This window comes from Scomber japonicus, chromosome 12, assembly GCF_027409825.1.
Source record: "Scomber japonicus isolate fScoJap1 chromosome 12, fScoJap1.pri, whole genome shotgun sequence".
Classification (NCBI taxonomy): Eukaryota; Metazoa; Chordata; class Actinopteri; order Scombriformes; family Scombridae; genus Scomber; species Scomber japonicus.
In genome coordinates this window covers 24,168,836-24,195,231 of record NC_070589.1, presented here as the reverse complement: position 1 = coordinate 24,195,231, position 26,396 = coordinate 24,168,836, and the positions used below count along the sequence as shown (strand labels likewise).

Sequence of the window (26,396 nt, the reverse complement as noted above, 5' to 3'; positions counted from 1 at the left end):
AAGGATCACTGGAAATGTGAGCTTCAGGCTTGCCGCAGTATGGGTTTGGGCTTTATCACATCATGTATGGATTATAAACAAAAATGCATGGTATGTAGGTGAATTTGACTTCAATATGAAATCAGAATAAGTGTCACCCTGGCTTCAGCTGTCTGCTTGAACAATGACATACAGACTAGAGAGTGTGAATCTGTTATATCATTGACCTGATTATTTCATGGGGTGGCAGCACTCCTCTGATCTCAGTATCCAAACAGGTTTACTCCTCCTCAACTAGTTTGAGGTGCCATATGTTCCCTTGTGGTGATTCTGCACCTCCTGACACAAACTTTAGTTTCCTCCTGAGTGAATCTGTTGTGGCAAATGTGCTCCAAACTGTTTCCTTCATCATGAATTTACCAAAACACTATGCTATAGATTGCACTGCTTGTAAAATAAATGTAATTTTATTGGTTGTCACTAATAGCCAATGCTGATAAAGTATTTCTCTAATTTCTATGCATCTTCCTGCTGTGCTGCAACTGTGCCCAAGCTGTGTGGCTTGACATAATGAATCATAAACATAAAAACAACAAAAAAATAGTCTTTTGAGGCAGGTTTATTTATGAAGACTCAAATCATGTTTTTTTTGCACAGCCTTTAACAACCTCTGTCCTTATATTCAGATATGGATGGAAAAGATATATTCAAATTTTTTAATATTTCACCTCATCTAGGACAGCGTGACAATTTCATATTATGTTCTCAAACTGAAGAAATAAGCAATAAACATTGAACTCATCCTATTAAAATCTGATCTGTTGAATATGCAGTCACACAGCAGCTACTGTAAGACTGATGTGATGAAAGCTGACAGTTTGCTTCCTGGCACATGAGTTTTCCAGGTGCACAGCAGTCAGATATAATGACTGTCAGAGCAGTGATGGAAAGGTTTGTTACAAATAATGCAGAGCTCCAAGAGGTGCTGATGCATTTTGGCCCTTAAGACGGTGTGCCAAACCAGAGCAAGCAGAACGAACACCACCTCTCCTAGAGAGCAAAAAGCTGGCTGTCCCACACCGAGCGTGTCATGCGTGTCATCTGCACGGACACATTGTCAAACAAGCTGTTGAGACATTTTGACACAAAACCTCTTTAGCCGGAAATAATGTGAAACCTTTCAAGCAACTAAGAGAGAAAAATAAAGCCTGATGTTGTGTGTTTTTGTCACTGAAACCTATGAAGTATGAACAGATCTATACAGCAACATCTTATCTACATGTTCAGTGTTTTATGTGCTTCATCTAATTCTGCTTATTAGTTTCTTTAAGTTTTCATTCTTTTTCTTTTTCATTTCTGCTGTGCATTAGTCTCAAATAGTTTTACTGTTTACATTTCTTCTGTCTTATTGGCTAGACATCTGTAAAGCACTTTGAAGTTAACCTGTGCGAAAGGTGCTACACACACTATATGAAAGAGAGATGCCTTGAAAAAAACCCTCACAGTGGTTTAACAATGTTTAAGAACAGCTGCACCAGATCAATGAAGCAGAAGTTTGGATTCACAATGCAGAGAAACAGAAAGAACTACACACAAAATAACACAACTACAAAGTAAAGACTTCTAATTAACTCTCTCCCTGAAAATTATTAATATTTTTAATTCATCATGTGTTTACACAGTATGTTACAGTAAAGCAGAAAGAGTCTTTGCTGTGAGCTGCTTTTGCACTAAAGCTGTTGGGTTTCTGTACTGTGTGGGCACAGTCACTTTATACTGACCGAAATTAATCACCGCTTTGCAACCAAAACCAGGAATATTTCCCCAGTTTCTGTCTTTGCCAATGTTAACATCTCTTCCTTTTAATAAAAACTTTATGATAATTATCACAAACTGACTGTTAGAAACACATTCAGAGAACTGACTGATCATATCATTTAAACCAACATCAGATGCTTTTAGCAGGTCCACACTCAGGAATGTGGATCTGATCTGTCTGGCTCTTCAACCCATTTTAAACACAGTAAATGATCAGGTTTTTATGTAACACAGACAGTCTCTATCATATCATCTCTCTGATCAAACACTGATCCTTACCTTGTTGATTCTGTATTTCTCACAAAGCGTACCTAACCCTGCAACACTGGTTGCTATGCCAACTCCTGTGGTAACCAGGGAGCTGGTGGGTGATGGTTTTGGTTTTCACTTGTTCTCTCGCCTTTTTTGGAGGTTTTCTCACATACACATACACAGGCACTGGCAGCAGTTTAAAAAGGCCTATAACTCCTCAGAGTCTACTTTACTTTGATTGTTGATATTTTGGTGTTTGATATCTTTTGCAGCACATTTCATCATCACTTTGGCACACAGCTACTGTAAAGAATTCCCTCTTCTACATTATATATGTACACACACAATGATAGCAAATAGCTTTCAAAAAACTTTGATCGAATGCAAGAAAGGTTGAAGGAACATTTCTTCTTAACACTAGTAATATCAGGCAGTTTCACTTCTTGGTGACAAATTACCTTCAATTACCCTTCAAAAATATCAGAAAAGAAAAAATACTTTTCTAAAAAATAAATCTCACCCATATACTCTAAATGTAACTTGTGTAAGACATGGTTAAAGTTAAAATCAGTAGTTTGAGTGCAGGAAACACATATTTACACAGATCAAAATGTCCAAGTGTTTTATGTGAGATAAACAGCTTGCAGGCCGAGAGGCACCAAACACTTTGGCACATCTGTACTCCTCTACATAGATCTGCATATAATGGTGTAGTTTAGGCAGATCACTGAAGTTGCACTGATGTTACCTGATTGGCATCAGCTGTTTCATTCATGCCTCTCTATCACTGGCTCATTCACCAGCTGCCTAGCAACCAGCTAACGAGTAATGTCCATTCATATTCATGCAGGCGCACAACATGTCCAATATACACTCATGCCAGGGTCACATTTGCTTCAGCTTTCTTCACCTCATCTGCCTCAAACTCATGTACTAAGATTTTGTAATTTTGTAAGTGATATCAAATGGCAACCACGGCTCTAGGCTGAAGCCAGTGTGGAAATATCTTAAAGTGCAATGCCTCTAACAGCTACGAGATGCTGGCTCCAATTGACTCCCATTCAAAAAGCATCAACTTCTCTCCACAAATACTAAGTACATCTTTTTTTTTCAGTGAGTCACTATGGTTTCAATCATTAAATTCAGGCCCTCTACTAAGTATGTTGGTGGTCATTTTGGAAATGATTGCTCCGTTAATTAGATTGGAAGTAGTGATTGAGAGTTCTGTCTCTTTTGAGTGAGCAAGATCATTTGGCTCAGCTCAGCAAGAGGAGTCGGCTCTTTTGGCTCCAAAATGGCTCTTTAATAATTATTAATTGCTTTCATAATTCAGCCAAATTTAACTTTTCTTTTAACCTATGACTGGTAGAATAAGTTATTCAGTGTAACAATGTTAGAGTTCACAATTATTTTCCATTATGTTTAATATAAAAAATATTAATGTAAAACACCAGACACAATTGTATTTAATAATGTATTTATAGAAATATATGGTGGTTTACGCAGTGATAGATGTCTCTGTTAATATGTAATTTTAACTCACCTCTATAGTGAGACAAAAGAGAGAGACTTTCTCTTAGTCTTTGTTGCTTTCAGCCATTTAGACAGGCCCATCTGTCTGAGTCTATTAGCAGCAGACAACAGATCCACTCACAGCCTATTTTGCCTTTCTCCTTAGATTTAGATAAGATCCAACTCATTTGGAAGGTCCTGGCTCCAAATGGAAAACATGGCACCAACCATAAGCAGCAACTTTGGGCTTCTAACTGGCTCCAATGCAAACCAATGGATGATGTCACATCTTGCCACATGCTTCTTATATGGTCTATGGTTCATGTATGTGTTTATGAAGTGGGAATTAGTTATCCCAGCATAATCCTTACCTTAATTCTTTTACTGTAAAGCTCCCTCACACCTTTCTAACAAGTCTAATTATCTTGCTATAAATGGTCAATTTCTTGGCAGAAGTATCTCTGACTTAAAGATCAACATCATCTGACATCATGGCCTTTTTTTACTAATTCTAATTAATATCGAGTCTATTTTAAACATATCTGTGACATTTTATTCATTAATAGTTGTTTAGATTTCTCTAAATTGATCTTTCCTTGTAACCAAGATTCCCCTTTGTCGTACAGCAAGTTGTTTCTGAAGCTATTTACATACAATTGGCATGCATTAGAGGGTTCAAGTTTCCACATCTCACTTGTGTATGGTGCATGCTGAATCACGATTAGTCTCCAAACTAGTTTTGATGTCACAAATCATGTCACACCCTAAGTTGAGCTTTTCAATGAGCTCAGAGAAACTTTCCAGCTACAGCAGATGAATGTGAAAATAGCCTTCAAGTGTCTGCACATTCATCATTCTGCACAGTGAAGCTCAAATATGCAGCCGTACCTACAAGAAGGAATTTAAATAAATGAGTTATTCTACAGCGCACCTAAAATGTTAATACAGCAATAAAACTGCTAACTTTTGCTCCCAGTGAGCCAAATTTGTGTGAAGTCCCATTATATCACTCTTAATTAGACAAGAGTAATTAGACCAATTTAGTCTAATTTTGCCATTGAATGTAATTTACTTAATTAGGATCCCTGTTGGGTTGAAATATTACCCAAGATTATGTTACTGAAGCTGAGATCTAGTTCAGCAGATTTTGTCTCATGTATTTATAAATGTTAGTCTCACCTGCAGCAGGCTCTTTGGAGGGAAACAGCTTGTTGTCCAAAGTCATACTAATGTCACAGAAGACCTCCTCTTCATCTCGGTCTGCATCCAGCTAAAATCAGAAGAAAAACATGAATTAATACTCAGTTTATTGTGACTTCATCGTTGGAGTTATTGTCAAGATGCATTTTAGTAGAGCCTGACATGTGCAAAAGTCATGACCCGAACTTACATCATCACCAGCAGAACGGACATGCTCAGTCTGTTAAGCTGCCGTGACATCCGGAATAAGACTCATTATAAGATCAAACATTAGAAATGAGGTCTGACGCTGAGAGCTTCACACTTGAGTTATTTTGTATGCAACACACACCGGAAGCTTTAATAACACTAGATTAATTACTCCACCCCTCTTTCCCCCCTTCTGTGCCAAGTGGTCTCTTTCGGATTATTTAGCGGCCGAGTACCTTTCTTTGCACGCACAGTGCTTGCAAATGGACCATGAAAAATCTGTTTTGTGAGTGAACTCAGAGCTGACTGAAGCAAATCTCTCTTCCTTCCTAATCTGCATTTTGCCTGTCCCTCTGCTCTCGTCAGAGCCGATGACAAGCAGCTGAAGGGTGAGAGACAACCGTGCAATAGGAAAAAAGTGCAAAATTAAACACACGTGGCATATTGCGCTCAGCGTTTCCTGCTGACTTCAGGTGTGTGAATCCCATCAGGGTTATTTACATAAAAACATAAAAACAATTAAATAAATGATTGCTAGAGGTCAGGCAAGATAAGAATAGTCCATAACCAACACCCAGCTTCCTCTGTGGGTTTCCATGGCAACAACCTTAAAAAAAAAGAGAGCGAGAGAGAGAGACCAGTATCTGATGTCTACTGCGTGGGAGAGTCCCCTGAGCCCAGAGGGCCCTGTGAGTTTATACCTGCAGAAGAGGAGCAGATGAGATCAAACTGAGGATTCCCCAGAGAGCGTGGCATTCGAAAAACACATCAGACCGCTCCATTTCTGGCATCATGAGCAGCTAAAGAGACTGATCTGAGTGTTTTTATAACCAAAAGTTGCTCCTAATCCAGCAAAGAGGCTCTGTTATAATTCATTTATGCTTACAAGAAGAGGCTGCTGGAGAGTCTTCAGGGTAAGTGTCATTTTTCAAGGACATATTAACGGCTTCAACTTTTTTGGGGTAAGGCTTAAACATTGTCTGGCTGATTCAAAGTCATTACAGTGTTTTTACACAAGGCAGAGTACAAGGAACAAAAAACTGGAAAAACTATGGAATCATAATGCACGTTTATAAAGGTATAATGTATGGAGTCCATAATGTGTCCATAGCTTGCCTAACAGTGCACAGAATTGCTTTTGTGGGCAGGAAGAACAAAGTTTGTTTATAACAAGTTGCATAGTGCAATTTTTCCTATAGTTAATAATAATATAATAATAATTAATAAAACTGTTCAAATTAAGTCCAACAAACCTGAAAATGCCATTTACTGTATGTGTGACAAAAAAATGTGTCACTTCAAACAAGATTTCCTTTCACGCTAAGACACCAAAACAGAAAAACAATAAAATCTGTCCCTTAAGTTTTGAGTTTGTAATCTCTGCTGAGGAAGAGATGTGTGATACAATGACAAGCTCCACCAAAACTAAATCTTGGGCTTAGCACAAGATTTAACTTTCAATTTAAACCTTTAAGCCAACATGAACAAGAAATCCTTGAAATGCACAAAAAGCAAAGAAGAACAATTTCATGACCTCTCTGCGAACTTAATCTGCTGTTGAAGGTTGTTTCATAAGATCAAAAGCTGCAGAACAGCTCTGCAGAAGGACAAAACTGTTCAACATCTGAAGAGGAGCAGGACTGTCACTGCCCAGTAACTTCAGAGCTTCACTGAAGCATGAATCAAATCACTATTGACGAAAAGGTGTCTCCTTTACTTTTCTGTTACACGGCTCCAGATCACATCTCAGTTCTGTTCATTTTCTGAATCGTTCACTATCGAGTAGTTTGGAAAAGTTGAGTTTTTGGGTGTGAACATTTAGGTTTGAGCAGAGGATCAAAATGTAGAGAAAAAGAAGCGTTTTGAAATTCAAGCAGCTTGGATGTAAACTACAAAGTAGAGTGGTGCACAACGATAACCATTAAAGGAGCACTCCGTCAAATGTATGAAGATATATGTAGTATTGTAGTAGTAGTAGTAATGTATGTATTTTTAAACTATTCCCACCAGACATATAGCACCAAGAAAAAAAGACTTGGCAGGAGGATGAGTAATCACCTCTTCAACTGACATTAGTTAGTTAATTAATTAGTTGCTCATAAATAGGCACAACCCTACAGAGAACATACATATTTTAATTCATGCACTGAACATACAGCATATAAAGTATAAATAGACATTTCTTTATAATAAAGTAAATTTATGAGGTGAGTTGAGGTAAAAGGCATCATCCATTATCACACGAATCGAGACAGATTAAAGGAAACTGATGACTCAATGACGGAGTATTAAAGCCTTGAGACAGTTTAAAGCTGCAGCTGCTTTTGAAATGAGGCCACTACTCTTTTCAGGAAGATGTTTCGCGTATTAATTATAATCTGTTTGATCATTTGAATGAAGTTTTTCAAGGGATGGAGCTGACAAAAAACTTGAATCGATTCTAGCAGCACATGACAGTCCATCTCCAGTATTTTTGATGTTTATATAAAGCTCAGTGTTGTCACTCTTTCTTGTGAAGAGAAAATAGAAGAGAATATAAATTAATATAAATATAAAAAAATTATAAAAATAAACTGACTTCTTGTGGTAAAGTTATAAAAGACAGTGCAGCTTCATACAAATATCAGATACCAATTTTAAGTATATTCCAGTCAGTCTATGTCAAAGCGAGATATATTTTAAAATTCAGGTGAGCTCTGTCCCCCCCCCCCCCCCCCCAGAGAGATAACACACCCAGAAAGATGGAGCGAGATCTCTTTTGTTTGAGTGTATCTGTGTGACATCTACAGTAGCAACACGTGGGAACGAAGCTATAGCTGAACTCGCTCAGGGAATACTTAATTAGATGGCCCGTGTTTCCCAGAATGACACGACGGCTCGTATCGAGGCCGAAACAAACGATTATCTCTACGTGCTTCAATTTCCTGTAAGGTTACATTGTGTGAGTTGAGTCACCCTACACGAGAAAGAGGCTGTCATTCATATATCGTCCTCGTCATTGTCACGTTTATACATGAAAGTCCAAATGTCATTTTCAGGATAAACGTCATAAATCCCACATTTTTCCGACAGGCAGCAGCTCTAAAATAAAACCAAACATATGACAGCAATAAGAAGTTAATTCAATGTAACAGTGAGAATTAATAGACTCGCAGATGTGAGTATTGACAGTTCAGTCATTCAAATTCAGCGCTGATGATGGAGAGCATTGTTCTTTTATAGAATTATGCCTTCCCATATTGGACGTGACATTTGAAATGAAAGGATTTCTTTCACACAGAAGCCTTTCGCTTAGTGAAAGCAGTTAAGCCCCAGAGGTTATTGCATTCATTAGTCAAGCAACTATTGAGTCCGTCTCCTGGGATAATTACTGAGGAGGAGGGACAAACTTATCCAATCAGAATTTGATTAGATAAGACAGAAACTAAGGACTATTCACTCATTTTATAGTGTTTAAGGACATTAAAACACAGAGGGACCAAACCACTACTTTTACTGCAATACTTTAACTAAATCAAGCTCATAATACAAATATATTTTTACTTAAGTAGGATTTTTCATGCATGACTTTGACCTTTAATGGAGTATTTTGACATTGCTGTATTGGTACTTTTACTTAAGTAAAGGATCTGAATACTTCTTTCACCACTGGATGCAGGTTGGAAACAGATGAATATTCATACCTACAAATGTTGAGATTGACTATTAATGTAAAGATACTGAAAAAACGGAGAAAACAGAGACAAAGCTTGTATGAAGAGGCATCATAGAGCTTCTACTGTGCTCAGAAGAACTGGTGGGTTGTCCGTATTATTTTCACTAATGATGACACAGGATGATCACACTCAATAATGAAAGATCTCTTAATTACAGAAGACAAAATATTTTTGGCCTTCTGCTCCTCATCACATTCATGCAGTGCAGCTGCTTTTAAGTAGGACACACAGGTGATTCCCCTCAAGATAATCAGCATTGTTTTAACGGTAAGGAAATCAACTACATGTCAAGCAGTGAGAATCCAGTAGTGAAACAAGAAAGAAGGCAGAAACCAATTTCCCACAGGAAAATGTGGGATTATTTTAATAAACCCACCCATGAACCCATGGAGAGGTGTCATGCCAATTCAACATAATGAGCACATGCCCCCTCAAGTATTAGAGACTGGATGGCTTTACCACTTGTTAAACTCTATTTTCACAGTAAAGTCTTTTTAATTATCTCTAATAATATAGTACATAAACAAACATCACTTTTCTTTTCATATTTAACCCTCTGCTACACACAAATCCCAGCTCTCTGTCAAGGCTACTTGGTTACCTCCACAGTGTGAGGTATGAATAATCACAGCTCATGCATGAATTCATAAAATACTTGGTTCAGCATTTAAAGTGGCTTCTGCATCAGAGTTTTATAGTTGAGCTTTCTTTTTTTTTCTTGTTCAAAATTTCCAATAAATGCAATATAGTGTTAATAAATCGTTCAATTATAGTTCTAGATAGTTACTGATAGAGGGCACTTTAGCCAAAGTAGATAATTTGTTGTGAACATTAAAACACCTCACAGTACTGACAGGAATACTGTATCAGCTGCAGCTACAGAATATTAATTAAATGTGAGACCAACAGCCAAGAACTGAGGCATCAGAGCTTACAGGGGATTCATAACTTGTAATCCATAACACAGCAGTAATAAGCAGTAAAATTGGCAGTAATAATAATAATAATAAGAGACAGTCATGGCTTTATCGTATAATCAAGCACAGCACTCATTTTTATCTTTTGCTTCAGGAGTTAATGTCTGCAAGAAGACCTTTATGTCTTAATCTAAGCAGAGACTTTCACGTTCATTTCAGAAAATCACACAGTTCCATGTCAGGCATGTTGGAAGTTTCTGTGCCAGTGTTAGGCAGACAGTTTCATGCAGATAAAGATCACATTTTGTCGCCTTTTGTGGCTTCATGTGTCCAGAACTGATGTTGGTCTCTGATTGGAAGCTCTGGTAAACTTACACAAGGAGGGATTAATAGGCATGTTCAGATAAAGGGCTGTTCACACTTACTAACACCCACAAACACACATGCAGTTAGGTGATGTGGGATGAAATGTGCAATATAACAACACGTAGTTGTTCAGTAGCTTGCAGCAATCCTCCACACATCTTCTATAAATAAATATAGATATTGTTTTTCTTCTTCTCGTCAAGATTTTAGTTCTGAAGTACAAGGAACGCCCAAGAAGTGTGGACATCATTTGTCATGAAGTTGTCTTTTAAGAGCACTTCAGTCTGTGCCAACCTTTGATATCCGGGGTGTCGGGCTTCTGTGTGTGATTGCCGTGACAATTTGACAGGCAAGAGACACACTGAGAGTGAAGGGGGAGTGATGCTGCTTGTCCGAGAATGGTGGCAGCTGCATGTTGACGCTACATGAAGGAAGTGGAGTTTCAAAGCAACAATTCACAGAAGGGACAATCCATCAATAAATTCTCAAAATGTTCAAATCACATGGCTACCGGCTGCAGACCTCTTTCATTCACAAGTGTGAGGAGAGGACATTTGTTATTCCCCAGGTGTCTTTACAAAAATACAAAATGGCAGAAGGACGATGTACCTGTATGGGACCATGGTTAGTTTGGAAGTTTGAAATCTTTTGGTAGTTGTTAATCCACTGATATAATTGGAAATTGCTTTAATCTATGAGTTATATGTCTATGTTAATTATTGGTGATTTATATCTCCTAAACCAACAATAAGTCTATAAATGGACATTATTGTACATTTAAAGCACATTATATTAACATTATGGATATTAGCTGACAGTCTCGTCCAGAGCAACTTCATCTTTCCTGAATCACTGTTACTTACTGTTAGAGTCGGCAATAAAAACTTTGGCTCAGCTCCATATAATGCTCTGATTACAAATGAGCATTAGTGAATTGTGGATGACTAATTTGTATGGGATAAAAATAGAAATTACTTGTGCCAAAATGTTTACAATATTCTAGAGTATATATCTTCAAGAAAATGTATGAAACATGTTATTTTACCATGTGGCCTGTAATATCCTGGACAGCAACTCATATGTAACTGTGCAACATGAAAAAAAGAAAATCCATCGTATTAAGGATCGTGAATGTAGTTACAGAATCCACTTATCCATAGGTATTTAGCTTCAAACGTCTCATGTATCCATGGAGGGTTTTATTTGAGATAATTACACCACATAAGACACTGCAGATTCACACCGTACATATGCATCTACTGTGAGAGACTTACAACTAACTTTGTCTTAATGAAGTTGGCTCCACTGGGACAACAGGAAGGACTTGGAGATGCTTTCCTCATTTTAAAAAAAAATGTAGCAGGCTGCAGCAATCTCATCTCAGTTCTAGCTTTACATTTACAATTCAGCTGGTCATGTTGAAACATCTACATACATGTTGGCTCAAAATCTTTAACAAGGGAACACTCATATGTATATTTAACGGTGTTGAAGTTTCTCCTTAATGTTTGAAGTTGTAGTTTCAATCCAAATATTTTAAATCCAAAATATTGTTTTTCACTTTTTGAGTAAAAGGGAGTTTATGATATTGAGCTGTGAGGCTTCAATTGTGATGGCTAGAATAGCATGCATGGTGCTATCTTTATTAAAGTGAATTAGTGATGATTCACCCTCATGCATGAATCTTACATTAATAATAAGTCTACACATGATACATGATGTAAAAGACATAGAAAGATATAAATGCATGGCAGAAATATCATATTGTCAATATTTTAGAGACCCTGCAAAATTGCACAAATCATGTTTTCAGGGGAGCTCATGTCTTATTAAGAGGGACCAACTCCCCCGGGTCCCTTGTAGTTCATACTCTGCTGTCAGTGGCTGTCGATGTGACCTATCTGTGCAGAGGATCATGGGTCATGTATTAGGATATACTAAATATTTTTCTGGCATACTAAATAGTATCTTATCGCAATGCACTGCAACAGTTTGTTCAGAGTTGAAGATGTATGCTTCATTTTCAAACTTGCTCCAACTGTTTCTGAGACTTCAAACATCTCTCTCAGGACCCACAAAAGGCTTTATACAGCTTTTTCAAAACGGTGTAGTTCACCATTATGTCTAAAGGGGGATGTTGCCCAGTCCATCTCTAAAACTCAGTAGAAGCACCCAGAGAGGAGACTCAAAAGCATGGCTGTAGCTACCATTGAGGACACCGAGGTCATGTCCTCAGTATTTTTTTCTTGACGTTTCGTTTAAGTGAAAATAGCCGACGAGACAATTATCCTTGCATCAACGGACCGTCACGTGACACGTACTTGCAGATAACTCCCTGCTTACTTTCTTTAGTTTAACTCTCAGCATTTCTCTAATTAGGTAGCACTAAGTCTCAAACCTGCAATAAAGCTAACAGCAAACACATATTGCACCTCAGGAGGATTGCAGAGATTAGACCTGTCCTTAATTTTACAGATACTAAAACTGTGTTTTTTATTTAGTCACGTCTGCAGTGATCTTGTGTCTTAAGCAAAAAGCTTTAGTCAGCTGCTGCACGTCACAGTACAATTAAGAGATGGGATAACATTACACCTTCTATAATCTACTTGTTTGTGCATGTTAGAGGCAATTTGCACTTAAGTTTTTTTTATACTCTTGTTCTAACCTTAAATGCTTTGTAATGCTGGTTTATAAAAGTGCTTTATATATATAGTCATTGTTTTCCATGTGGAGTGTTTCTTAGAGAAGACACTCTGCAGGCTTTCCATTAAAAAATGAGGACAAAATCATGTCTTGGCCCACCCTTACAGTACTTCTCTTGAATCGTAAGGGCTCTACTGTGGCTTTAAGCTGAAGCAACATTTATCATTACTTTATTGGGAAAAAAAGGCTGACACAGACAGTTAAATAGTATAACCTCTATTGATTACTGTACACTAGAGTGTGAATGTAGCATTATGATAGTTCAGGCATGCAGCTTTTCTCTGGCTGTGAAGTGTCTGAGGCAACGCAGCCTCTGCCAACAACCAAAAAGCTGTGAAAAGAACAATTTTAAAGTTTGCCCATTCCTGCCAACAAAACACCTACATACAGCACTTTTTTCTGGCCAATTATATTGTTTGGAAGTGTTATTGTTATCTCACAGAGTCATCATTGGAAAAAAAGTGAAGATATATCTCATCTGTATAAAAAATTGACTGGTTCTCAGTTTGATTGTTGCTCTCAGGTTGTTTGAGTAACATTTTTAGATACAAGTGCCCGTACAATGTGAATTCATTCATTTATTTTTCTTTATTGCTTATCCTCTAGAGGTGGAGCGGGAGAGCGGAAACCAATTTCAGCTGACATTGGGTCAGAGGCTGGGTACACCAGTCAATCACAGGGCAAACATATATAGACACAGGCAACCATTCACATCTACGGGCAATTTAGAGTCACCAATTAACATAACCTTCATGCTTTTGGTCTGTGGGAGGAAGCCAGAGCAGGGTTTGAACACAGAATCTTGTTGCTTTGAGGTGGCAGTAGGAGTGTGCGATACATATAGTTTACAATGATATCTTTTATTGTTGTTTTAACTGACATTATCAAGTATGTCCCTCACTTTGCAAAAAAAAAAACAATCAAAAACAGTCTTTGAGCGTCCATACATTCACAACTGATCTATATGAAACAACCTATATCAGGATATGAGGCAACAGACGCACCACTGTGTTGCCAACTGGGTTGAGACCTGGTAACTGTGAAGGCCATATTATATGAATCACAAGTTTTGATACCAATACCAAAGCAATATTTGTTTTTGATAACCCTACCTAACCTAGAACACATCTTTTTGGGTTCATTGAATTACAACAGAAGAACACACCGAATAGATATCAGTACAACTTTAGCATCTTTTTCTTGATGTAATAAATACTTTTAATAACAATTTTAAAATTCCCTTCCAAATCAGTTTGAGCGATGGGAATAAAATCTAAAAGTCTATCTGAAGGTAATGTGAAGCTTTTGTGATCCAAATTTGTCAAATCAAGTCAATATCTATATATCAAAACACAAAGAGGGATTTTTAAAAATAAAAAGACTGTAACTTATATAACCTATATAAAGATATCAACTTTATTTGACTCCCTATTCAACACTGCAACCCCTTGGGTCCCCAACCATACACCCGTCAAGTGTGGAGTCATATGGATGAATGATTCAAGAGCTACGTGACGGACATACAGACAGAGATTCCTTTCTTTAGCAGAGAGATACACAGAGACAGAAAATAGACCAAAGACTGGCAGAAAAATATTGCAAGAGGCAAGATTCAAAAACTGGGAACTGTAGGGAAATAAGAGACAGCAGGCAAGAGCGAGTCAGACAAGGATGCAATAAGCACAGTATTAGAGTATAAAAGTAATTGGAAAAGATATCACACAGCAGAAAAACATGTTTTTGCAATAACAATACAGACACAGGCTTAATTTTTAATTCTTCTCTGGAGTATTGTTCACTTCACCAGCATTTTCAGTTATACTGAGAGAGAGAGAGAGAGAGAGAGAGAGAGAGAGAGAGAGAGAGAGAGAGAGAGAGAGAGAGAGAGAGAGAGAGAGAGAGAGAGAGAGAGAGAGAGAGAGAGAGAGAGAGAGAGAGAGCTGACACATAAATCGCAGACACTGACTTCTGAAGGGCATCTGGTTTAACTTTCATTCTTTTGAATGTTAATGTAAGATCCAACAGAGATTATCCTGAGTGTTTTATTTTAAAATGCCGTGAGACAACAGCCTAAAAGCATACAAAGAAAATCTCACAGTAATACAGTAGAAGAGTTATTCAGTAATCCCTCTGCTGTGTGGTGGACAATGCTGTGCTGAGACTCAGACAGATCAATATAACTCCTGCTAAAGGAGTGGGAAGCCGTTTCCTGTTGACTGCAGGAGTCAAAAGCTCTATTAACACCCAGCTCACATGTACCAAGGGAAACCTTATGCCTGTCTGCACCAAACCACACACTCTAATGAAAGATCCCAGTAGTCTGCAATTAAAAGAATCCTCTCTTTCAGCAACTACAATATGCCTTTCACCTTGCAAAGCAATCAGTAGCTATAGACAAAGTTAGAAAAGATTCATGACTTCTAGACCCCAATTAACGACTTCACATTGAGTGTTACTCATCAAACATTACACTGTAACAGTCTTCGTCCTTGAGGTCTATCAACTGTATTGAATGCATTTCCTTCCTCATAAAACACTTGCCAAATATGCCAAAAAGACAAATATGGACAAATATGAACATAGTCACATGACTTTAGAGTGCCGTTTTGAAGTCTATTTTGGTGATCTGACAGTTTCATCTTTGATTTTTGGAGATAGAAGTGACAATATTTTCACCTCTAGCTGTGAGTCTGGTTAGCATGATGCAGTCAGTCTATGGTATGCTAATGCTAATGTTAATTCACTAGTAAAAAACTGTCTCAAAACCATTAAAACTACGGAGCCCCTCTGGTATCATGGTAAAAAAAATAAATTCAATTGTGGCCAAAATATAGCTATAACGTGCGCACGACATACTAATTCGTGGCCACAAAATAGGTAGAACGTGCACATGAAATACTAATTAATAATATTAAAATCATTCCTGGACAGCTGAGTAAGCAAATCGAGCTACGCCTGTACTCTGTACGCCATGGTTACGTAATTAATGTTATTGCTGTGGTAGTGACTTGTCAATCACAAGGTAGCCATGTACTAAAGCATACCCTGCCTTATTGTCTATTTTACTCTAAATAGGACAATAATTTAAAAAAATTAACATCATGCTATATTGAAGAAGAGTTGAAACTAGACCATAAACTCATTAGGAAACAAAGACAAAACTAAGCAGTCGTCCACTCATGAAAAAACGTCTCTATAGTGCTACAAGAGGTCACAGACTCCACAGGGTGTCTTTAACTGTTATCCTTTAAGCCAACTTAGATTCCTGCGGATTAAATCTAAACAGCAACTGGTTGGTCCCATGGTTGAAATCTCTGGAAAAAGCTACTGTCAGTGGACCTGTGAAAGCTTTTTTTAAGCTTTCACAGGTTAAAAACAAACCAATTTTAACTTACAAACTTTCTATCACAATTTTCAACACCTGACTTGACACTAAATAATGTGAAAACATCCGAAATTGCAAACAAACCATCATGCCACATGTCAGCATTTAATTATTCATGGAAAATAAATTTAACAGGAGCTAAACTGTCTGTACAGACATAAACACTGTTTCTCTCTATCTCTGTTCCCTCTCATCTGTACTCACTATGGTGTTATTAATATGCATGCTCTTCCATTTGCTCTGTTTAGACGTTCTCTATTTCAGCACTCTGAGATTCATAAAAGGTGACAGCTTTAGGATCCATCACTGTGACTTATGTAAGAGTGTTGGCTGGCCTTCCCTCTGTCAGAAGAGACCTGCACTCTTTAGTATTTATTTATAAAAGCCCTTTTGGGAAAACAGCCCATATATCTCACATATCATCTACGGTACAGGCAAATCCACTGCTTCGCTAAATCTCAGGAGTGTCATGTCCTAGAAATACAAAACATAACTTGGTAAATAATGAAACAGATAGCAACTGGAACAGATTTCTTTAGCTGATAATAAAGTTTTCATTGAGTCCACCACTAACTATACCTGTACCTGTCTGTGGTCAGATTTGAGAGAATTGTCTTGTCTTATGTTAATGTTACTGCTTGCCTTGTTTTTGCACTTAGTCACGCTTCGGTTTTTATTCTCCTGTGTGAAGAGGGCGCCCATGCAAAAGAGAGTATTCTGCTCTCACTGCACCACCCATTGTAAGTAAAGGTTGGATGAATGAACGAACGACTGAATGAAAACTACATTGTAATTTACTTTATATAGTGCTAGATTGACCATATATAGTATTTTTGAATCTCAAATGACTCAGACTCTGTTATCATACAATCACTCAACCTTAGATGACTATTGTTATTCATTCAGAGCTCAAATTAGACTTGTTATTAGTAGTCATTAATATAGTCTGTTTTACACACTCACAATCATTTTACACACTTGTTGGTATTGTGACCAATAGCATAAATTGTACCCATAAGAGTCTTTCCCATCTCTACTTTCTATTCCACATAATGTGAATTTATTGGTCTGTCATAGGATGGGAACTGCTGTCTTTGGCATAAAAGTCGGAAATGCCACACACACAAACACCCTTTCCTGCTACATACTGCTTCCTGTGTTAGCACCAAGTTGCACGAGCATCGGATGTAGGGATACTGGCCTGTTAACATAATATTTTCCTGTATTTTTTTCCAATATAAACACAAACAAAGCAACTATTCAATCAGCCTTACCGTGACAATGAGGCCCCTCTCCTGGAAATACTTGACCAGAGGAATGGTGTTTTGTTTGAAGTTGGTCAGGCGGCGGTCTATGGCCTTGGGGTTGTCATCCGGTCGTCCCTGCTGCTCGGCTCGCTTCTGTAGCCTCTCCTTCAAGCGGTGGTTGGTGCAGGCCAGGAACACCACCAGGTCAGGAGTGCAGATCTACCAGGAGAGAGAGGAGGCATGTGTGGAAACGTTACAGCCAGTCCTGTCGCTCAGCTAAGACTTCATTCATTATGTGTCTGATGACCTCGAGGAGACTCAGTCTCAGAGCTCCCAGAAACCAGACAAATGAAAGTGAGGTCAGTCTCATTTTTAAATCCATTCAGGTCAAAATGTCAAAACTGCTTTTCACACAGAATGAAGACTTCTACTCAGTTAGGTCTGAATAGATTGGATATTTGAATTTGGCAGCCGCCTGAATTGCACTGGATTGAATCACGATTGTAGCTTTGAAAATAGCTTGAAATGGCTCCATTGATCATCCAGTTATAATACAGGTGGGATTATGAATCAAACAGGATGACGCTACACTATATGCTCCCAGCAGGAGATGAGAACAATCATTTTCGTTCTTGTGATGAACGGTATGAGAGACAGCAAATGATATTATAGGTGCTATCACACATGCAGCCTTTTCTTGCACTTTTTCTGTTTAGAGATCAAGTATGAAAAGGAGCCAACTGAACAGCTCAAGATGTAACATCTCATTCTCAAAGCTTGCTGGATATGAAGCAAACTGCTCAAAATCTGAAGCACTCTCTCTGACTTCCTACTGCCTCAAATCCTTGTTCCAAGCAGAGTTATTACATTGACCCTGCTTGAAGAGGGTATGAGACAGCTAGACATTTTACCTCCTCGCCACTTGAGTGAAATTGTGTGTGATGTAGAAAGATGGACCACACTTTGTGTTTTTCTAAAATTTTGACAGAATATTTAATAGGCTCCAACTTCCAGTTTATAGGGGAGTGTAAGGCTGCCTAAGCTGCTATTTCATCATTATGACTTTAGTAGCAGACATTTAGCTCGGTGGGTATGACTCCAAGAGAGGGCTCCTCCAGAGATGGAGTGGGTGATCTCCTCTCCCTTTGTTGAATTGCTTGTCTACCAAATTGTCTCTCCGGTATCGATCCCATCCCATCATATCCCATCTGCAGGAAGCATGGAGGATATATGCCAGGGTTCAATCTAAATCCTCTTCCTTAACTCAGACTCAATGGTGAAATAGAAGAAGCTCCTTTCTAATGGAAAGAGTGGAAGTATAAAGACATTCATGATCAATGATAGGAAGACACTCTCAAAACATACATACATACTGTCTGTCTGTCTGTCTGTCTGTCTACAGAGAGAGATTCTTGGTTTTGCATGACTTGCGTTAAAATGTGAAAAATACAATTATGAACGTATTTTTGCAAATTTAATCTGATAACATCTTTGACAATGTATCAAGTGTTTAGACTTTAAAATCTATTTTTTGTCAAACTATGAAATAACAGAATTAATATGTGATTCAAGACAGACCATATAGTCCTGCGGTTTTGGTCTGACATACCACCACAGTGTGTTTACAGTCTTTTAAATATCCTCTTAAAACATTCTTTTGTAGGAAAGTGTTCATGAATATTTAATATGTTGCTGTGTATTTATATTTTTATATTCTTATTCTATCTATTTTATCCCCCAGTGTTTTTATTTGTTGCTTTGGTTCTTTCTTCTTGTTCTGTGAAGCACTTTGTAACTTTGTCAAGAAAAGTTTATTATGATAATTATTTTTAATCATATAAAAATAGATATTGTTACAATATTTTATTTTATAACACTGTTGATGTTCAGACTTGGTCTCTTTGTCTTGTGGCTGAAGCATTTCAACCACTTATCGTTACTTTAAATGATCTATTTTGATTTCACTGCTTTCTTAAAGTCCCCCTACACTTAAACACATGTTTTGCTTCAATTGGATGTTTCAACGTCACTGTGTACAGAATGATATATGTGCAGAGTTTGACACTAGAAGGCTGTTTTCACATTCATCTGCTGAAGGAGGGAAGTTTCTCTGAGCTTAACTTAAATCTAATTTCAATGGGCGGGTCAACGAGCAGGATTTGTGATGTCACAACTAGTTTGGGAGCCAATCATGGGCCAAGATGCAATTTGAAACTTGAAGTCTCCAGTGAACAAACAGTGAGAATGAACTCTATGTGAAGAAGTAGACATCTTGTGTCCAGCAGTAAAACTTTTGAAATTAATAATATTTGCAGATTATTTGATTATAGTTTTTCAATGAAAAGCAATAGATGAAATTTAAAAGTTTTTAATGAAGAAATATTATTATTCCAATTAAAAAAAACTATAAAAATCTTACAATCTTTGATAATTAGTTTGCACATTATCACAGAATACGTATGGTGTGAAGGTGTTAAAGCTATTTCAGGCTCAGGCAAACATTAGCTTGTTGTGGCCAGACGGTTAATAGCTACTGTGACAATAAATATGCTAAACATCAGTATCACACCAATTTGTAATTCTTTTTTTTTATTGTCAGTCATAATTTTTGGGTTTTCTAATTAGCTGAGCTACTGCATGATTGATCTCATAAATTTTTGGTGCCCATAACTTGTTAAAATGTTATTACTTATTTCTCCTCTAAAGATAATATGCAATTCAACATTTTTATGCCTCACTACACAAGATAAAATGTGATCTGATGTAACTGCATATAAAAGCTTTTCAAAGCCACATGAGGTTTGGGGATGTTTTTAAGCGACAGCAAATGTGACAAATGATACCTGGTATGTGTGTATGCGTGGGAACTTGTAGGAAAGTGGTTTTAGCAGCCTCGAGCGCATATATAATCAAGATATCCTCTAAAAATACAGCAAAGTGATGTTGTTAAGATAATTTACTGCAATCAGGACTTACTGTAACTACGACTGGCCTGCAGTACCTGTTGCCAAGATATAATGGTGGGAAAATGAACACTAACTACTCTAATTTAAAGGAAAAGGTCAGATAACAGCAACAGCACTGACTGAGGCCTGAGTAATAGAGATTTCATTTATGAAAGGCCAATGAGCTTGACCACTTATCTTTTCACAAAGTCCACCACACAAAGACATTCCTCAGTAACCACCGACTCAATAGAATAACAGGGGATGACGTGTGTGCTGTGTATTTAAAGATCAGACAATATAGATTGAGCTTATATCCATCTAATGCAGAGCAGCGCCAAACTAAAATAACTTGGTTTCTATGGTTCTGACCTCATTAGGTGAGACACCTTGTGTTGGACGGATTGTTGAACACTCATCTTGAGCCTGACAACTGCTCACCACTGGGAACTTTCATCTATAAAAAGCATCAGAGTGTTTTATTACTATTCATACTCTGTCGTTTGTGAGTGTTTCAGTTAGATGAAATACATGCTGAGCACTCCAGAGTCTGCATTTGATTTGGTGTAGTGCCAGAGTCAAAAAATAGATAGAATAGTGTTGCTTATTGAGGCACACGCCACTCCTGCAACGGGACTCAGTTTTGAGTCTTCCGAAACAATACTGTACAGTACTGTGGAGCAGGAATCAGGCACCACTTCTTATGACAGCAGTTATTAGTTTTATCATCATTAAAATGTCTCCAGAAATGTATTATCATCACATCACATCAGAGTAAAAAGCCATCTATTTTCAGCAACTGTTCTAATGCCGTCAGTTCCGTCAGCGATACTATCTCTGGCTTAAAGGGCAGGAAGCATGTGCTAGGTTTCTAGGCCTCCTCACACACACACACACACACACACACACACACACACACACACAAACATAGACACACACACGCGAGTACATAAAGACACCCACACCCAGACATAAGGTGCATAAGCAGGCAGATGTTGACCTGACTACACTGCCAAACACAGCAGGTTATACTTTTAGTGATGTTCTGCTAAATGCACTCCATCAAAAGAAAAAAAAAAAGAAGATGAAAAAAAACAACTAATGGCAGCAAATCAAGCATTTGAAATGTGCCTTCCTGTTGTGATGTGGAGAGAAAAGTCAACATCCTTTATGAAACAAAATATAAAATCCAGATGATACTGATACTGTCTCAGGCACACAAACAAGCAGTAGAAGAGTTTAGAAGGGTTTGCATTTTGTCTAATGAAAGACACAAAAGCATAGGTACACATTTCGAATGCTATAGTTACCTCCCATCTGAGTGAGGGATACTTAATTCCAGCTGGTCAGACTTTACCTAATGGGATGTAAATTGAACTTATCTGGTGTTTATACCCATTATGCCTACATGAGGAAATGGCTCAATATGGGCATCAGTCCAGACTACTGTTTGCCTTTGGTTCATTTTGTTCTGTTCAGCCTTTCTAAGCATGTGGGGCTGCTGACTATCAGACGTCTCCATCTGTCTCCATAAAGCCGAATGTCCTGGGATTGTTTCCTCTTTATCCGTCATTGAGCACTTCTCAGGAAGGTTCAAATGGCTTTGTTCTTACTTGTCCAGGCAAATAGAGTTAGATCAGTGCAGTGCATGCATCAGCTAAATTTAACCATACATACCCTCTGCTTTGTTCAGTGTAAGGCTGATGATTACATTCATTATCAATTAATCTGATGATCATTTTCTCAAATAATGATAATAATCATTTAATTTTAAAAACAGTAAAAAATGAGAGTGAGTGGAATACAATAAGGTTTTTTAATTAATCAATTAATTAATCAATTAGTAATTTTTGCTTTATACTTTTACAACTCTCGGAAGTTTCACTGGCACTAAAAGAGTTTCCTCTTTTTATTAGTAAAGGACCTGTATTCAAGTAATTTTACGTCAACCATGGTGGTCAAAGATCTATGAATTTTGTCTAAAAGCGACTAGAAACTAGAAACCAGAAAACCAAGACTTTCATCTTGGCTCCACTATAGATTCTGTGAATGTAATTTTTCCACTTTTCCTCCTAATTCCCTGTAGACACATGTCGAGGTGCAACTTCAAAGAATAAATGTGAGGAAGGAAAACTTGTGTCCTGTTGAAGCACATCATTATTTAACTTCCCCTGGAGCTCCCAGAAATAATACTTTTACCAGAACACTCACACCAGGAGGTGGATGAGACCATTTGCGCTGCAGTATGCAGTAATTAATTCTTCTCAAAGCATAATGATTTGCTAATTTTTCTCTTTTGTTTGACAGGAAACGTACAGTAGTGTGGACTTCGACTTTGATACTGAAAGAGAGCAATACTGCTGGTCTGTGTGTGCTTGATTATCAAAAAAAAGAACCGGAAAAATCACAAAGATTACAATTCGAACTGACTTACAATTGTTTAAAACAGACAAAATTAGCAAATCCTCACATTCGAAAAGATGGAAACAGCATTTTTTCCTTACAAATCACTTTAGAAGATCAATTGATGATCAATATGGATTGGATAGATGTGTGCGTCATGTTGTGGGTTCACATTTAGACACCCACACAAGTAGATTGACAGAGATGAATAGAAAGATTGACACCTCCATAGTTGATGGGAGTGGAGGTAAAAAGGCCTGAGGGGAGGATGAAGGGATAAATGGTCTCTCCAGGCAGCTATAAAAGGGGAGCAGGACTGTTGTGGAGGCCCATAAATGGCTGCTGTGATGTTGAAAGGGCAGAGCAGCAGCATGGGGTGAGGGAGACTAATGAAAATAGATGCTGCGTGTCCTCAGAGGATCACTCGGTTGGCTCTGAGCTCACACTGCGCTGCGCAATACGGGATCCAAAATAAAGTATTGAACTTTCCACAATATTTACTACAAAAAGGAAATAGGCAGTGAGAGGATCACTCCATTAAATTAACTTTTCTCTTGGCTGAATGGTTTCTGCAAATATTCAACATAGCTACGCTTGACCACTTTGATGCAAAAACATGGCAGAAATTGAATGTTTGTATTCAGATCTGTAAGGCTGTAAACACTCTGAAGCAGGATGTTGAATGTGGGATGAAAAGCCAGCTGTCGTAGAGGGCGGCTGGATTCAGTAACCTCTGGAATATGGGTAGCTAAGTGACTAGCAGGACTGTCTCTACAAAAAAATCTGTTTTTTTTGGTATGATAGTATTAGATCCCTGAATTACTGGCTACAATATGATAGCTTTAATAATTCTCCTACCTGGCTAACAATCGATGCAAACTACCACTGAAAGCCCTCTTATAGGATTTAATTACTTCCTCTGTATCTCTATAGACAAAAAATACAATTGTGAAGTAATCCTTTAAGATCTGGTTTCATTAGTTTGGTTTACATTTAGTCTCTAATTTAGTTTCTAATTATGTATTTTCTACTTCCCTAGTAGATGGTGCAATTTGTGTTGTCTGATGCATTTTTGACTCTGTCTCCATCTCTGGAAGCGGTATTCTCTAGAATCTACACTCAGACTCATAACTTAACTATAGACTCATTTGATTCGATTAAGTTATTATGGGAGGCAAATTTATGGAAGGAAAGTCCAATAAAAAAGGTTAAGAAAAGATAAATAAATATTGCACAAAGCATTTGTGTGTATGCAAAGGCTTTATGAATGTGCTTCATAAACGCAAAGACTCAGAGGAGACATGAAAGACTGAAGGGAAATAACCTTCTTGCTTAAAGCTAATGAACAGTTAGTACTTTGGTTGTTTGGGGCAATAAAACAGACGCAGTTCAATGGTCTAATACACATGAATGACGCAAATCAAAATGAGCTTTGTGTCCTGTCTGAACACAGCTTGACTTTGGGAAAGTGCTGGAGGAGGAAAGGGTTTCAGATGATCTTTGACTATTTGAGAAGCACTTGATTTGAAGACCGCTGATGGCTTGAAACTCCTCTGAAAGTAGTGAAATTAAGGTGAGGTGAAGAGGATATTTTTAAAATGTAAATGTAAAATTCAATTAAGATTTTGAAATGTTTTTGAGAAAGTGTTGTTGATTCAACTCAGTGTTTAGTTTTGTTTTATCTGATTAGCATGGGGCGCCTTTTAGACTACCATGCAACATAACCGCAATGCTGCTGCACATCGTTCCCCATCTGTCTCTCCCCTCATTTCCTGTTATCTCGCTACCATTGCAGTCTAATAAAAGGTATAAAACGCCCCCAAAGAATTTGATTTGCAAATTATGTAAAGTGTTTATTATTATTATACAATCCAATAAAAACAACATGACACAATACAGCCTGAAATATGATTACACAGCTGATACAAAACATATTAGTGTATTTGGTGGTGTTTTAATCTTTATTAAAATTTACAGCTGGTCATGTAAGATGTCTGTGTTGATCTTTGTAGCAACAGAAAATGAATAGAGATGTATAGCCAGAAATATTTAGAGTTTGATCACTTAAATCTCTGGCCTACCGTCTGGATCTGTCAGCTCTAATCCTTCTCCCAGGAACACAACTACTGTAGTTCCTCCAGAGCTCGGATAAAGTTTCCAGCCTTTTCTGTGACTTTGTAGCTCAGTGTGTTACTTTCTGTTCCTCTCCATCTGTCTCGGCCCTTCATCTTTAATCACAGCGGTCTCCCTATCACCATCTCAGACTTTTCTTCTTCTTCTTCTTCTTCTGTGTTAAAAGCTGCTCTCTTGGCCGGTGTTCAAGTCTCACATGTGGTGCTGCTGCTAATGAAGTAGAGTTTTGAGTCCTGTTTTTAGCAGCCCCACTGGGCCATGTGACGGCAGTGAGATAGGTGTGCTTCAAAGGACTTTGCAGTCTTTTTAGTATATTCAGGCCCAGGTGATTAATACCTGCCTTAATGGATTAGTGTCCAGCAATTAAAGTGATAACCAACTGTTTTTTGAGTCATTTTTTAAGAATAAAAAGTAAAAAATGAGTCCAGCTTGCAATATTCATCTAATATTTTCTTTTTTTTTAGTCTTATTTAACAATAAACTGAATATCTTTGTGTTGTGGAATATAAACAACACATTAATCAATGATGAAAATGAATTATTAGTCACAGCCCTTGCTCTGTAGTGCAGAATTAAATGATTAGTTGATGGAGCGCAACAACAACAATAACTGTCAATTATTGGAAAGTAATTTTTTCCATGTAAAATGCCCGAAAGGTTGCTCAAATGTAAATATATCCTTCGTTGTTTGTTTTCACTAAGTGTACTTAATATACAGTACACTTACACTATCACTTCTCTTTTTTCAACAGTGCATTTCTTGGGGAATATTTTCATCTGCAGATTAATACATATTAGTGAGTATTTACAGCAGCAATACAATAATGTATGTGGGATTCACTCAATAAGAACTAAAGCTGCCATGTTCATTATAATGTAAAAATCTGTCACCCAGTGTAACAGTGTGACTCACTGATGTGTTTTTAATTCCTTTTGGTAAACAATGGAACAGAGGAATAAGTTATAAGAGACAAAACGTCTTAATAGGATCAAACCATTGTTTGTTCTGGTCTTTGTATAGGATTCATAAGAGAAATATAAAGCTTCACCAGCCTTGTTTATGTCTTTTTTATAACCTACTATTCTATATCAACAATGAGCTGGAGGCTGACCAAAACCTGGACTCACACTTGCTAAGTGGGCTCAGCTCTGACGACACCACAAGGTCTCAGCACCTCATTTGAAAGCATACCAATGATATTTTCTCTCAGCTGCACAAAAGGCCCTTTAATAACCAGTTGTCACTTAATTCAATTGTAAATCCCAGGGCTGCTGCATCTTTGCATTATTGTCTCAGAGGTCATCAGCTCCCGTCCAATCTCCAATGATTATATGAGCTGTTTTTGTGCGGTTGCTGGGACACGGTTATAAACATATCTGTATACATATGTTATCTACACAATTTTGCCTCCAGTCAACTTCCTCTAGTCCTTATCTAACCCCCAGGCCTCATTGCACACCATCATCAAGCCTTTTAGCAACCCTTTGATGCAACAATTTAAATAATATTGTAACAATAACTACAAAAATCCTGTCAGCGGAATCAAATTTCTGTGAATGACATTATGGAATGTCATTTACTGAATTATAAGATGAGAGATGGGATTTTAATGAGGAGACTTCCAGGCTCC

The 26,396-nt window shown here is 37.6% G+C and overlaps 1 protein-coding gene across 1 annotated transcript in view; it reads right to left on the bottom strand.

Moving 5' to 3' along the window:
- Nucleotides 1-26,396, bottom strand: part of ak5 (adenylate kinase 5) — an 86,139-nt gene that overhangs the window by 36,560 nt on the left and 23,183 nt on the right. Inside the window, exons 6-7 of the mRNA XM_053329965.1 lie at nucleotides 17,312-17,503; nucleotides 4,741-4,831 (exon numbers count right to left, since the gene is read on the bottom strand). Coding sequence (XP_053185940.1) covers nucleotides 4,741-4,831; nucleotides 17,312-17,503 — 283 coding nt within the window. The remainder of the gene's footprint in view (nucleotides 1-4,740; nucleotides 4,832-17,311; nucleotides 17,504-26,396) is intronic.